Source organism: Triticum aestivum, chromosome 1A (assembly GCF_018294505.1).
Source record: "Triticum aestivum cultivar Chinese Spring chromosome 1A, IWGSC CS RefSeq v2.1, whole genome shotgun sequence".
Taxonomy (NCBI): Eukaryota; Viridiplantae; Streptophyta; class Magnoliopsida; order Poales; family Poaceae; genus Triticum; species Triticum aestivum.
Window position 1 is genome coordinate 199,277,945 of NC_057794.1, and position 13,747 is coordinate 199,291,691.

At 45.8% G+C, this 13,747-nt stretch overlaps 1 protein-coding gene across 1 annotated transcript in view; it reads right to left on the reverse strand.

The window, feature by feature from the left end:
* Positions 1-13,112, reverse strand: part of LOC123043070 (sucrose transport protein SUT3) — a 47,228-nt gene extending 34,116 nt beyond the window's left edge. Inside the window, exon 1 of the mRNA XM_044465416.1 lies at positions 12,771-13,112. Within this exon, the coding sequence (XP_044321351.1) occupies positions 12,771-12,929 (159 nt within the window). The 5' untranslated portion in view covers positions 12,930-13,112. The remainder of the gene's footprint in view (positions 1-12,770) is intronic.
* Between the last annotated feature and the right edge of the window lie 635 nt (positions 13,113-13,747).

A 13,747-nucleotide genomic window follows, 5' to 3' on the forward strand; every position in this document is an offset into this window, starting at 1 on the left:
TTGCCTCCCAAGCACTGTTCACCTGAATTAACATGTGTATCACATCTTGTAACATTGTGTCTAAGGGAGGCCCCACCACCAAGCACAACCCCAGGAACCGGTATTACTGATCGACAGTGTCGACCCATTGACATAGTGATGCAGAGCATCCCAAGGTCATCCCCATGGACCTACCATCATCGCATCAAGTGCCTACCGGACCCATGACTCGATCACGTGCAAGAGCCCTTGAAACCGAGGTGACATATCTCCTCTCACAATTCCACTTCGATGCGCATGAAGCATGGCTACTACCTCATATGGATACTTTGTGCATACTCATGTACAATGGAGAAGCTAAGGAACAAGGACAAGAAGAAGAGGAAGATGGACAAGAAGATGGAGAAGAAGAAGGGATGTAGGAAAAGTCCCAGCCACCGGACGACTGACCGGGACCAGACGTCCGGCGCCTGAAGCCTCAGTCGAACCCCAGCGAGCGGACGTCCGGCCCAGACCGGACGACCGGTGCCCCTGCACCCGAAGAGAACGAGTGGATGTATGGTCCGGACCGGTCGACCAGCGCACCAGCACCCGAGCCAACATCAGCGGAAGTCCGGAGCTACTGGACGTCCGGCACCCCCATCACAGAGCAGAACCAACGGACGACCGGAGGACACCAGACGTCCGGCGGCTCCTGAGACACCGGACGACCGGTACCCAGCGGCCGTCCGGTACCTGGCTGCGTCCAGATTCGGGCCCGAGGCCCATGTACCCCTTCACTTTGCCCCATTTGCACTTAGACTATAAATAGACCTCTTCCACCTCCTAGCTAGGGTCAGCATTGGTTTAGCTCATACTTCGAGATAGAGCTCCGCTCATCCATCCCGATCAACTCCTCAAGAGAGACTGCGGCCCCTCCGGAGAAGATCAACTTGGATTCAAGACCCCCTCTTGGGCGGCCCCATCAAGACCTCCTTCTAGGAGAAGAACCGGTTACTTGTATCGTCCCTTGTTGACCTTGGATCATCGTGTATCTCTTTGTGTTTCGAGGATCTAGCACATGTGTAATCGAATCTTGTTGGTTTGAGTGATTCTCTCGTATTTTCCCTCGTGAATCCCCTCGTGTTCTTCGTGTTTCTCTTTGGGATCCGCTCCTTTCGTGAAAGATCGGCCATCTAGGGTTTCGCCCTACATCATCTTGGTATCATGAGCAAGGTTGATCACGATTTCGGATACCCCCTCTTCGTTTTTCTAGCTTGATTTTGTTGTTTTTCATCCTAATCCGAAAATCCCCACCAAAAATAGCCCCAAAATTTTTCTTGTGTTTTGTGAGTTGTGATGATGTTTTGTTGGTTTTGATCCGTGAATTTGTTGCGTTGCAAGTAGATCTAGCCTTCCCCCGCCATCTCCACCTCGAAATCCCTCCCAAATTCCCCATATTCCCCCCCCCCCAAAATCACCTCCCGGATCTAAAATCTCGCGTTGACCCCGACCACCGGACGTCCGGCGACCCAGGAAGCACCGGACGTCCGACGTTACCGGACGACCGGCGACCGGATATCCGTCTGCGCCCGGACGACCGCTACTTCCACAACATCATCCGCTACACCACCTCCGACTTTCGCAAAACCATCCCAATATCCCTACCCACACCACCACCTAACCGCCACCTACTCCAACGATTTTGGTCGCCTTTGGTTTTGAGAATTTGAGTTGCGGTACCATGTCCTTTTGTGTTTCGGCTATCTAGGTATGGTTCGACATCGACATCACCGCTGCTCATTTTCGCCACGGACGCGTCATCAACACCGGTCATCAACAACGACCACCTCGACTACGACTTGGTATTCGTGCCACCATTTTGACACCATACCGGAAGCAAGACCGGTAACCTCATCTTGGTATTGGACATATCACTCTTGCCATCACATTGTTAGCCATCATCGCCTTACTCCTTTGCGTTGCTTACCCATCAAGACTAGCCATTGAGTATTGCCGTCAACGAGACTTGTGCACTTTAGTGATCAAACTTCCCCATAGCATACATACATACATCATTGTTGCCTATATTGGTATCATCTCTTGTGTCACAAAGTTGTCATCACATACTCACTTGCTATCTTGGTTAATCAAGCATCGCATAAGAAAAGAGCTCAAACATCAAAGAGCTAACCAAGCTTTTAAGCAAAGAGGAAAGATAAGCAAAGAGCTTTTAAGCAAGAACCATAGCATCATACAACATTAAGATTGTCATACTCGATCATCTTGGATCATATCATAGCAACACCTTGCATAAAACATATTTGGGATAGAAGTCGTTGCATTTTTGCTAAGTAGGTTGTGCACAAGTTCTTGTATCCGCCTATCATGCAATCGTGCTAGCGTCTCTCTAGTGTTGTGCAACAAGTGCATTTTTGTGGATTCCACATTTTGGCTCACCCTTGGTTGCTCAACCCCACTTATCTTTTTGCGTGTGTGTTTCCATGTACCGTATATGCTTGGTCTACTTGTTGCATTGCATCTTGCGAATCTTTTCCAACATTATTGAATCTTGCTTACATTCACATTAAAAATTGTGCCACCATCCTAACCAAGCTCCACCAAAAGCTTTTACTTGTGTAGGTGTGAGAACCGACAAGAATTGGTACCAATTGTGCTATTTCCTTGTTACACATTGGAGTCATCTTTGATCCATTGTCAACATCGGTCAAGGTACATTTGATATTGGTTATTCCCTTTCTTCCACTCACACTTGTCTTAGAATGATGGATAGGACAAGTACTTCTACCAACCCGCTCTTCATGGAGCAAGACGACGACATGAACTCCTTCGTCACCAAGAGTCACCTCTTTGGTGCACAACATGCTTTGCATCAAGAGCAACAAGCTATGAGTGAACGCATCGACAACCTTTCCGCCGACTTACGACTTTCCGAGCAACGTACAAGGGACTACTTTGACAACAAGCTCGACGATCACAAGCAAGAGAATCATGCAAGGATGGACAAGATTCACGCTTTGTTGCTCAACCGCTCTTCTTCCGCTTCAAGAAGGAGCCGTTCAAGTCGACACTCCGACGACACCATCTCCGGTTCAAGTGCACCGTCATCGAACACTCTCCGTCTAGCCGCACGCAACGAGCGTCAAGAAAACCTCAATCCACTTTGAGACACCGACTCGCAAGAACATCGACGACGTCAAGCCGAAGAAGCCTTTGCGCTAGCTCGGGAATGGCAACACCAACGTCAACATGAACAAGAGGAGTGAGCGCGACAACATCAAAATGCACAAGACGCCGAGGCGGAACGCCAAGAACAACAACTACGTGAAGCTCAAGTACTTGAAGCGCAACGTGCCCTTCATGAATCAAGTCGTGCCGTAGCCGACCGAGGCCGACAAGCTCGACTACATCAAGAAGCACTTCGCGATGAAGCTCAAGAAAGAATTTATCAAAGACGTGTGCGTCAACAAGCTCCTCGTCCAGATAGACAAGCGCCTCGTCAAGATAGACAAGCTCCCCCTCAAGCGAGACAAGAACATCAAGTCCATCGAGAACAAGAAGACAATGGACCCAATCCTCGCCAAGAGCAACATGAGGAAGACTTCCAACTTCGTCAAGAGCACCACGAGTTGGACAATCATATACAACATGGGGGTCATCATCCCCGACCCCAACACAATGAAGAGCAACGCTACGGCAAGCTCAAGTCCACCATGCCCAAGTTCAACGGAAGCAACGATCCCGAAGAATACCTTTCATGGGCATCGAAAGTTGACAAGATCTTCCGTTTGCACAATTATGAAGAAGAGAAGAAGATCGCGATGGTATCCCTTGAGTTCCAAGACTATGTCCTCATTTGGTGGGAACAAGTCATTGAGCGCCGTGAGGCAAGAGGTGAACCACCCATCACCACTTGGGCACAAATGAAGGATGTCATGAGAGCACGATTCGTGCCAAACTACTACAACCGCGACCCCTTCAAGAAACTTCAGCAACTCAAGCAAGGCACCAAGAGCGTTGAAGAGTACTACAAGGAAATGGAGATTGCCATGATAAGAGCCAATGTCAAAGAAGATGATGAGCAAACTATGGCAAGGTTCTTGAATGGACTCAATCATCCTATCAAGAAGATCGCCGACTTCCAACCATACTCGAACCTCATCGAGCTAGTGCATCAAGCTACCAAAGCGGAACGGCAAGTACAAGATGACTTCAAGTATGCCAAGTTCTTGTTCAAGTCCTATGGCCTCTCCAACAATCAAGCTTCGACGACTCCAACACCTTCTACCTCAACCAAGCCTTCTACAAGCAACGGCGACAAGTCAAGTTACAAGAAAGCTTCGACAAGCTCAAGTCGTCCTCCTACTACAAGCAACTTCAAGAAAGCTCCATCATCATCTACTGCACCCGATGAGACCATCAAGACAAGTTCTATCAAATGCTTCACATGCGGCGGCCGAGGCCACAAGTCCTTCGAGTGCACAAACAAGCGCACCATGATCCTCAACGACGACGGAACCTATGACTCCTTGACTGAAGGAGAAATGGAAGCTCTTGAGCTAATAGCCATGCACTGACAAGTGAACAATGAAGATGAAGATGACCAAGTCTTTTGCGATGAAAATTGAAGCCCCGCTCTTGTTGTCTCCAAGGTCTTGACTCTTCAACATCAACAAGACGAAGATCAAAGATGCCATATATTTCACACCAAGGCCGGCATCAATGGACGATCCGTCAAGGTCATCATCGATGGAGGGAGTTGCCACAACTTAGCAAGTGAAGAACTATGCTCCAAGCTCCAATTGGTCAAGATGAAGCACCCTCACCCCTACAAGGTTCAATGGCTAAGCGACACCGGCACCATACAAGTCGAGCATAGAGTACAAGTCTCTTTCAAGATCGGCGCCTATGAAGACACATTAGAATGTGATGTCCTTCCGATGACCATTTGCCACCTCCTCCTTGGACGGCCATGGCAATTTGACCGAGGTGTCATTCACAATGGGCGTACAAATCACTATAGCTTCAAGATGAAACGGAAAGAGTTCGTGCTACGTCCTATGTCTCCAAGCCAAGTGCTCGCCGACAAGCAAGCCACCCATCATGGAGAAAATAGTGAGAGAGCGATCCACCAAAAAGAGAGTGAGCGCTAGAAGCCCAAATTGAGTGACTCCACGATGAGCGACAAGAAAAACTTAGTTCTCTTTGCCACCAAACGTCAGATGAGAGAAGTTTGTGAGAACCCGACAAGTGTCCTACACTATGTCCTATTGTGCAAGGACGAGGTCACACAAACTAAAAACTCTCACGATCTACCTTTGGTGTTATCTTCTCTATTGCAGGAATTCCAAGATGTTTTCCCCGATGAGCTACCTTCGGGTCTACCTCCACTATGAGGCATTGAGCACCGAATTGATCTCATCCCCGGAGCGTCGCTTCCCAACAAAGCTCCATACCGTGTCAACCCCGAAGAAACCAAAGAAATACAAAGGCAAGTAAAGCATCTCATAGACCATGGACATGTGCTTGAAAGTTTGAGTCCTTGTGCCATACCGGTCATTCTTGTGCCAAAACATGATGGTAGCTTTCGCATGTGCTCCGATTGTAGACCTATCAATGCTATCACCGTTAGATATAGGTACCCCATTCCACGCCTACATGATATGCTAGATGAGCTTAGTGGTGCCACTATCTAAAATCGATCTTAAGAGTGGTTACTATCAAATCTGCATACAAGAGGGTGATGAATGGAAAACCGCATTCAAAACCAAGTTTGGGTCTGTGGGTCTCTCGGAAGCACTGGGCACTTTTATGCGCCTTATGAATCATGTCTTTTGCCCTTACATTGGTATATTTGTTGTGGTTTACTTCGATGACATCCTTGTGTTTAGCAAATCTATCCAAGAACATGTCACCCATGTCCGCACCGTTTTGCAAACTCTTAGAAAAGAGCGTCTCTATGCTAAAATGAAGAAATGCCTATTTGGTGTTGATAAGCTCGTTTTCTTGGGTTTTGTGGTCTCTTCTAAGGGTGTTCATGTAGATGAGTCCAAGATCAATGCTATTAAGACTTGGCCGCAACCAACCAACTTGCATCAAGTGCGTAGTTTCCTTGGTCTTGCAGGCTTCTATCGACGCTTTGTAAAGGATTTTAGCACCATTGCTTCGACTTTACATGCTTTGAGCAAGAAGAATGCGCCTTTTGTTTGGGGACCATCCCAAGATATCACATTCAATGAGCTTAAGAATTTGCTTACTCATGCTCCCATGCTTGCTTTACCCAACTTCGACAAGCCTTTTGAGATTCATTGCGATGCTAGTGGTAATGGCATAGGAGGTGTGTTAACGCAAGAGAAGCGCCCCATAGCTTACTTTAGTGAGAAACTTTCCGGAGCGCAACTCAACTATCCCATCTATGAGAAAGAGCTATATGCTTTAGTCCGCGTTTTACATGAATGGGAACATTACCATCGTCCCCACGAGTTTATCATTCATACCGATCATGAGACCCTCAAGTATCTCAAGGGTCAAACTAAGTTGAACAAGCGTCATGCTAAATGTAGTGAATTCATTGAGTCTTTTCCCTATGTCATCAAGTACATCAAGGGTAAAGAAAACATCGTCGCGGATGCTCTTTCCCGCATATGCATGCTAGTCACGCAACTCGAGTTAGATGTCATTGGCTTCGAGCATATCAAAGATTTGTATGCGCATGATGAAACTTTTGCCACCCCTTATGCCAAGTGTTTGTCGGATACATCATGGGAGCGCTATTACATCAAAGACGTCTACCTTATGCAAGCTAACAAACTTTTCATCCCCAAGTCGTCCCTTCATTTATTGCTTTTGCAGGAATCGCATGGAGGAGGATTAATGGGACACTTTGGACACGATAAGACGTTCGCCATGCTCTCGAAGAGCTACTTTTGGCCAAAGATGTTTCGGGACGTCAATCGCTTCACCAACCGATGTTCGACATGCCGCAAAGCTAAGTCCAAAGCTGAATCTCATGGCCTCTATATGCCTCTACCGATTCCATACCAACCATGGGAAGACATAAGCATGGACTTTGTACTTGGTTTCCCAAAAACTCGCAATGGGCAAGATTCCATATTTGTCCTTGTGGACCGTTTCTCCAAAATGGCACATTTTATTCCTTGTCACAAGATAGACGATGATTCACATGTTGCTAATCTCTTTTGTAGGGAAATATTGCGTCTCCATGGTGTGCCGAAGACAATTGTCTCGAACTGCGACGTCAACTTCCTTAGCTACTTTTGGAAAACTCTATGCGCCAAGCTCGGAATCAAGCTACTCTTCTCCACGACGTACCATCCTCAAACCGACGTTCAAACGGAGGTGACAAACCGCACACTCTCCGCTCTACTTTGAGTACTCATCAAGAAGAACATCTAGGAGTGGGAGGAGTGCCTACCTATCACCGAGTTCGCCTACAACCGAGCAAGACACTCAACAACTAGCAAGTCGCCTTTCGAGGTCGTTTACGAATTCAACCCATTGTCACCATTGGACATTCTTCCTCTACCACTCCAAGAGCGCATCAATTTAGATGCAAGTGCGCGTGTGACACATCTCAAGAAGATGCATGAAGATACAAGAAACACCATCGAGCGCCAAGTTCAACACCTTGCGACCAAGCTCAACTTCAACAAGCAACCTATGGTCTTCAACATTGGTGATCGAGTGTGGCTACACCTTCGCAAGGACCGCTTCCCACAAGAACGCAAATCCAAGCTTCGTCCACGAGCGGATGGACCCTTCAAGGTGCTTGCACGCTACAACGACAACACTTACAAGATCGACCTCCCCCATGACAAGTACAACGTGAGCGACATCTTCAACGTCAAAGATCTCTCTCCTTTCTATGGTGATGAAGATTTTGATCCGAGGACGGATCTTCCCCAAGGGAGGGGAGATCACGCGGAGCATCCGAAGGTCATCCCCATGGACCTACCATCGTCTCATCAAGTGCCTACCGGACCCATGACTCGATCACGTGCAAGAGCCCTTGAAACCGAGGTGACATCTCTCCTCTCACAATTCCACTTCGATGCGCATGAAGCATGTCTACTACCTCATATGGATACTTTGTGCATACTCAGGTACAATGGAGAAGCTAAGGAGCAAGGACAAGAAGAAGGGGAAGATGGACGAGAAGACGGAGAAGAAGAAGGGATGCAGGAAATGTCCCAGCCACCGGACGACCGATCGGGACCGGACGTCCGGCCCCTGAAGCCTCAGCCGAACCCCAGCGAGCGGACGTCCGGCCCAGACCGGACGACCGGTGCCCCTGCACCCGAAGCGAATGAGCGGACGTCTGATCCGGACCAGACGACTAGCGCACCAGCACCAGAACCAACATCAGCGGAAGTCCGGAGCTACCGGACGTCCGGCACCCCCATCACAGAGTAGAACCAATGGACGACCGGAGGACACCGGACGACCGGCGGCTCCTGAGACACCAGACGACCGGTCCCCAGTGGACATCCGGTACCTGGCTGCGTCTAGATTCAGGCCCGAGGCCCATGTACCCCTTCACTTCGCCCTATTTGCACTTAGACTATAAATAGACCTCTTCCACCTCCTAGCTAGGGTCAGCGTTGGTTTAGCTCATACTTCGAGATAGAGCTCCTCTCATCCATCCCGATCTCCTCCTCGAGAGAGACTGCGGCCCCTCTTCGGAGAAGAACAACTTGGATTCAAGACCCCCTCTTGGGCGGCCCCATCAAGACCTCCTTCTAGGAGAAGAACCGGTTACTTGTATCGTCCTTTGTTGACCTTGTATCATCGTGTATCTCTTTGTGTTTCGAGGATCTAGCACATGTGTAATCGAATCTTGTTGGTTTGAGTGTTTCTCTCGTGTTTTCCCACGTGAATCCCCTCATGTTCTTCATGTTTCTCTTTGGGATCCGCTCCTTTCGTGAAAGATCGGCCATCTAGGGTTTCACCCTACATCACATAGCTCACCTAAGCGCTCTTCTCCTGGGTGAGAGAGACATAATAGTGCATGAGTGGCCTTGGTGCCAAGCGCGTTGTCCTACATGGCCGCATCAAGGGAAACCATCTCAAGCTCCACAAGAACCATATGAGCAAGGTCGTGGGGAGGAATCAAAGAAGTGTGACTCGAAGGAAGTACTTCTGTTGAATGTATCGAAGTTCCAAAGAAAAAGTACTTGTGATAGCTCACCAATGAACTATTAAAAATCGCAATAAGGGCAAGTACGAAAGTGGTTTGAGGTGGGGAGAGTGACAGGTGCGGCTGGAGAGGAGGAGGGAATCATCATGGTCAGAGTGAGTTGAGAATAGCTAGAGTACGAGCAACTGGTGAGAACTGTGACCAGGACGGACAACTCGTGTCGATCATGCTAAAAATAAGTCATAGATGCAATCATCTGATGATTGTAACCCTATGTGTATGTGATCTATTATCTAGTCGTCCATGAATATTGTCTTTACTTCGAGCAATAAATATGTGATCCGTTGTGGGAGCTTCGAGTTGTATGAAAATGTTATAATGTCCCTAGTCATGGAGGATGTGGGGAAGGGGAGTATAACCATAGACTACTATGTCTATCAATAGATGGATACACCCAAATGCAATATACATGGAAATGTCAATCTCATGGATGTAGCTTGAGTTGGGAACTCATAGCTAGAATTTACATTTTCAAGATGCGTTAAGTTGTTTATCATTTATTTGTTTCGAGCTCAATGTATGTGACATGTCCTCAGAGTAAACATTGTCTCATTATCCTTTGGAAGACAATCGACTTGATTAGGGGTTGCCAAACACTACTCCTTTACTAGGTAGTTGTAAAGGTATCTTCCAGGCATGTAGTGAAGCATATTGCAAGGCATGGTCGATTAAGGCATGACCTTTCCCTTATGAATTGGTGAGATTTATTTGGGTCCTCTTGACATATCTGATCACGGATTGCATTACCAGACCACTAAGGTTAAGAGTTACCCTCACCATGGATTAGTTCATAGGTCGACAAGAGAGGTTGCAGCCACCCAACAAAGATGACAATCTATTGCATTGTGTTCAACAAAAATATGTTGTGACTCAAGAATATTTCATATATGACATATTGAGAGGTTCATTGAAACCATTTCATGGAAATTAGGAACTAGCACGTCTTGCATGAGGTCACGGCCAGTTATTACATGAGTTCTAGTTGGCCAGGTTCTAGTTTATAAACTTGGCACCAGAGATGCAACTGATTCATGTGAGTAAGGAGTTACTCAACTACCATGTTGAGTAAGAGTTACTAGGGTCACTTCGAATGACCATGTTCTCAAGAAACCGTGGGGTCACACACATAAGGATTCATAATCGATAGGTCAAATACATTACAAGAATTGTAGCCTGCGTGATCATATGGTTGATCCCTTTGGGGGAAGTCATATAAGGAGGAGTGCATTAATTTAGGTCACAAGTGAAATAACCAGTTTAGGGATGCACTCAAGGTTTGGAAAAACCCTCCAACCTGCACAACAGTCTCCTTCCGTGGCTTGCGACATGGAAATTATCGGTTCATCTTTGAGCCATTCATTTATAGGTGGATACACTTCATAGGCATTGCACCCATGATGGTCGAACAAGAATTCATCAACGGCTGAAGGCGAGAGGATGTATGGCTACAACTACATCAATGATCATTGTCAACTCTGCTTCCATTATGGGTCAATATATCAAGCGGTAATTGTGTGTGACCATACCTACATCATGATCATAGGTGGTGCGTGGTGGAATATTTTTTGCACCAGCGTAGCCCACCTCGTACCCCAATAGTGGTATCGGAGCAATGCTGGTTGATTCTAGACTCAGATTATGTGTAAATGTTATACTTGGCAGTGTTTATATGGGGGGCCTATCGCTGAACCGATGGCATATCTGTGAGATTGATAGAGATGAGTTGACTCAGTGTGATTTTGATGAGATCAACTGCATGCTTTGGAGACCCATCACATCATTAAACACATGCAAGTCTTCCAATCATCTCTTCTTATTTTCTATATTTTTAGCAACAAATCAATCCATTAAAGTGTCCTACTAGGTCCCCTACGATTCATATATGGTAAGAATATGCAGAAGTATTATCTAGCATAACTAAATATGTGATCCCACTAACATATTTGTCTCAACATGCAATCGTCCCATCTCAACACGCAACAATGCATAGGAAAAGTCCCACCCCATCATGCAACTATGCATGAAAAGTTGCTTAATTTTTTCCTTTTAATTATGTTAGTTATATTCGATGAATACTATGGACTATGCATATTAAAATATATTATCAATTTCATCTAACATATTATTAATCAGAAAATTTTGTTTCGTGCAACCAAATCTTTAGCTAATAATAAAGCAAATAGGGTTTCTTTCGTCCGTCATGGTATTTTTCAGAAAGGTCCCTCTATTTCAGAGAATTCAACCCGCAGTCCTGTTTTTAAGTTAAAACGAATCGTTATTTTCGTATTTTACACAAAAGTCCCTGTCTTTTCTTGAAATCAACCCGCCGTCCGGATTTAAGTCACACCCGAACCGTTATTTTACATTTTTTGAAAACCCCCCTGATGTTTTAGGTAATTCATCCGCATATCATATTTAAGTCAAACAAATGCTTTTTAAAATCATCCATATCTTTTAAACCGTAACTCCGATTTGAACATGTTATATATGAAATTTGATTAGGAAAATATGTAGAATATGAATATGAGATTATTTTTACTTGTTAAGTATTTTTTAATATTATTTGGAATATATTTGAGTCAAACCAAATGATTTTCTAAATTGTCTGTATCTTTTAAACCGTAACTTCGATTTTAACATATTATATATGAAATTTTATTAGAAAAATGTGTGGAATCTAAAGGCCTATTCGGAATTCCACCAGCTCCACGAAATTCCAGGAGTTGTGGAGTCAGGAAATAGCTGCTCCACAGTTTTCAACTACAACTCCACCAACCCCGGGAGTGGAGTTGTGGAGTGGAGGCTTTCCGAACAGGGCTTAAATATGATGTTAATTTTACCTGTTAAATATTTTTAAAATATTGTTATGGAAGCAAACTTATAATTTATAGTGCAAGATCCGCTTTTTCATATCGATGACGATCCAAATTGCAAATAAACACCCCACTATAACCATATTGGGAAAAGAAAATATGGATAACTACACATGCATACCTCTAAAAATGTCACAGTGGAAAACAAAAGATTTCTCATCGCGAGCGTGAGACGTGAGAGAGAGAGAGAGAGGGAGGGAGGGAGGGAGGGAGTGAGGCCTTAGGATTAACCATATTCAACACACATTTTTTGTTGTTTAGTGTGAACACCGAGGCCATCGCCAGCGAGGGTGAGAAGGAGGATAAGCGGCAACACCAATATGATGTCTCGCAAAAATAAAGGATATGGACCTATTGTGGTCTTGAGTGATGGTTGTTGAGTTAAGAGCGTGTGTTATGTTTTCTCTCCCGTTGCAACGCACGGGCTCTTTTGCTAGTATTATTAAAATATATTGCAACTAATCCCCGTAGCCACGCACAGGGTATCACCTAGTTTCCTCTTAGTTTTCTCCCCTAAAAACTAAATAAGCAAAGTCAATGGTCAGAAAAAACAAACTCAACACTCTCAAATAGGAATGCACAATAACTAACATAGAAACCCCGGTAGAAAATATTTACATTTAAAATATTGCTTATTTTTTCATAACAACAATACACACTTTTCGAGGAAAACACGCCGGTGTACACACACGTTTGCATACCTGGACGTAGGGGGTGAGGAGGGAGAGTTGCAGCGCCCAGCCGTACTGCACACCACCGGCGACCATGCACGCAAGGAACAATCCCACAAGGCTGATCTGGGGCGTAGGCGGGGGCCTGCCGCCGCCGCTCTCCACAGAGAGCTCCATGTGGTCGGCCATCCCGGTTGTTGTCTAACTAGCTAGCCAAAAGAGAGAAGGGCCTGTAGAAATTCTAGATTTGAAGGAGATGCAGAGATAGGAAGGGGTGGTCGAGCTTTTTGGATGCATGTAAATGGGAAATATCATAGGAGTCTATGGACACACTTAAACCACGGGGCCATGTAGTGGGGGGTGCGACCATTGATAATTGGGGTAAATGGAGTTATGCTAGTGCAAGGTTGCAGGGGAAGCCACATATTTTTGTCACTACAACCTATTTATAGGAATAGGAGGCCTCACTAGCTAATTTTCCTGGCCTCTGGTGAAGCCACATCACCCTCAAATCGCCCCAAACGACATTCATTCATCTCCATGAAACGACAACATTCCAACCCTGCCTTAGACTGCCATGCAAATGCAGAAGAAGATACTAGATTCCAACGACAACCCGTAAAAACCTCCCGCATCCGTCCGCGGATAGGAGGACCAGTCAGCGGACACGGATGCGGAAGACATCCATCCAATGCTAGCCGCATACATTTTCACAACAACTCAAATCAACCAGATGAAATTCATCCAAACATGGCCGAATTTCATATAAAAATGATGGATTTCCTATAAAAAGCCAAATTTTCATATAAACATGATGCATTTCAGTACATTTGCATCAGTGGTGCTAGTCCAACTCTAAAGGTATAATTAATACCTAATCTAAATCGCCGCCCGCAGATCCCTTTGTCTTCCTCATGTCCGATAGCCCGATCAATGGACTGCCGGGAGCCCCGGAGGTATATGCTTCAGCACAAAGGATTGCTCACTTTTCGACCACTCATCGGAGT